Genomic DNA, 1,816 nt, shown 5'->3' with positions numbered 1-1,816 from the left:
GTCCCTCTTCAGCTCTTAGAATGATCAAATTTATTTGTTTCTTACAGTAAAGTACAATAAAGTGTATAACTTGGATATTTGGATATTTACTCCACCTTCAAAGTTCACAGTTGACATTCCGTTTAATCACCTTCTTCCCTACAGTAGTTAAAAAGTATTGATAAATATAAAACATCATGCAGTGCATAAAACTGCACAGTTCAAACAAGCTGGAAACAGCAGTTTTTCACTAAATATCTTCTATGTCCACATCCAACAAGTAAGATATCTACACCACAATTAATAGGTCTGTTTTCAGACAGTCACACATATTGCACGTTCTTCGCGTACTACTAGGCCTGTAGGACACATCCTTCATTACTTCCTGGAAACCTTCAAAGCAGTTTTGGTGTATGCCCATAAAAAGCAAGATGTTCCCTATGTGCTTAAAGTGTATTAACAACATGAGATACATAAACAAACATTCTACATGTAAACAAGAGGGAGTCAGTAGGACTACTTTTTAACATAACTTCCAAGGACAGCGATCCGCTGTGGAGCAGACGTTTGTCTTATTCCCACTTAAGAGCCCAAGCATGTTGTCACATAGACTTCTCGTCAATTAAGGTGTGTGTAATTGTAAAGAAAGCAGTATAGTTCCAAGGATAATAGAGTTCGTTGGTCTTCATACTCTGTTCACAAATCCGCATCGTAAGGTTGACCGCCATATGACGAGCTTGCTTTAGAACGATTTCCATTGACATTTGCCCGGGGAAATTCGATCTCGTCAAAAGAGTCTTTGGAGTATGGAACGCTGCTGGCGCTGCTCCTTGTCCTGTTGATGCTTGGGATTGTGATCCTGCGTGGGGGAGATGGGTTGCGAGTGGACTTCCCGGTGTCTGCGACAACAATCTCGCTTCGGTTCTTTCCACCACAGCAACGACATATTCCGATGAACATGACGAAGCCGGCAAGAAGCTCCATGATGCCTCCTATGTAGCCAAGGATAATGCTGTACCCCACGCGGACGTCTGTAGATGCTGCTGTAACGGTAATGTTGTCAAGAATATGTGTGTACCATGCAATGGGAATGATGGTCAGCACACCTGACAAGAAAATTAGCAAACCACCAAGACCAGCTACAGTCCAGTTAGGTCTTTCCCTCCAGCACCGGACACCGGGAACTGCAACCGCCAAGCCTATCAAGGTGAGAATGAGAGACGCCACCATCATGGCCTGGGCAATCTCAATTATTTGCTCGTTGAAGTAAGCTTCGTCCTGTTGGTTACACAGAATATCCCTTGAAGTGGTCGATGCGCTGCAAATGTCCCATATCCCCTGCTGTAGGAAAGTAGCGGTGGGTTCATTGTCAATATTATTTATGGTTCTCCAGTTCGGAGACACCGTGCTGGTAAGATCAAGGACCCACCCGCACGGAGCCAATACCATACCGAAGATCAGGATGCCTGGTGTCCGAAAGTGGATGAAGGTACCCGAAGGCATCTTGGCTGTATAACTGTGTGCTGTCAGTCGAAAAGCAGTTGGAACATGAACTCTCTGTACAGTTGTCAGCTCACCTATAAACTTTGCCAGACTGAAACCAGAAGGGGTGGAACTGACGGCCTAATAAGATCACTACAAAAAAGATGGGTGTGGTTTAGAGTTTCAGCCACTCAGATACATCCTGCACAAGTTTCGGTAGCACCTAATTAGAAGTGTGACCTGATGTAGGTAGGCTACCAAATAGTCTTTTATGGGATATTTGTGATGTTTAAATGTATACTCGTTTATAAGCCGAATCCGCACATTGCTTCGGTAAGAAGCCTGAACAGCCAAA

General features: G+C 43.9%; 1 protein-coding gene across 1 annotated transcript; it reads right to left on the bottom strand.

Moving 5' to 3' along the window:
• Positions 1-675: 675 nt before the first annotated feature.
• Positions 676-1,496, bottom strand: LOC308362573 (claudin-23-like; the record flags this gene model as incomplete). The annotated part of the gene is made up of 1 exon (XM_080835295.1): positions 676-1,496. Exon 1 carries the CDS (start codon positions 1,480-1,482, stop codon positions 676-678), a length of 807 nt encoding a protein of 268 aa, XP_080691421.1. The 5' UTR covers positions 1,483-1,496.
• Between the last annotated feature and the right edge of the window lie 320 nt (positions 1,497-1,816).

The sequence above is a fragment of the Sprattus sprattus genome (assembly GCF_963457725.1).
Source record: "Sprattus sprattus genome assembly, chromosome: 3".
Classification (NCBI taxonomy): Eukaryota; Metazoa; Chordata; class Actinopteri; order Clupeiformes; family Clupeidae; genus Sprattus; species Sprattus sprattus.
Note: the sequence above shows the minus strand (reverse complement) of the source record. Positions and strands in the feature narration are given on the sequence as shown.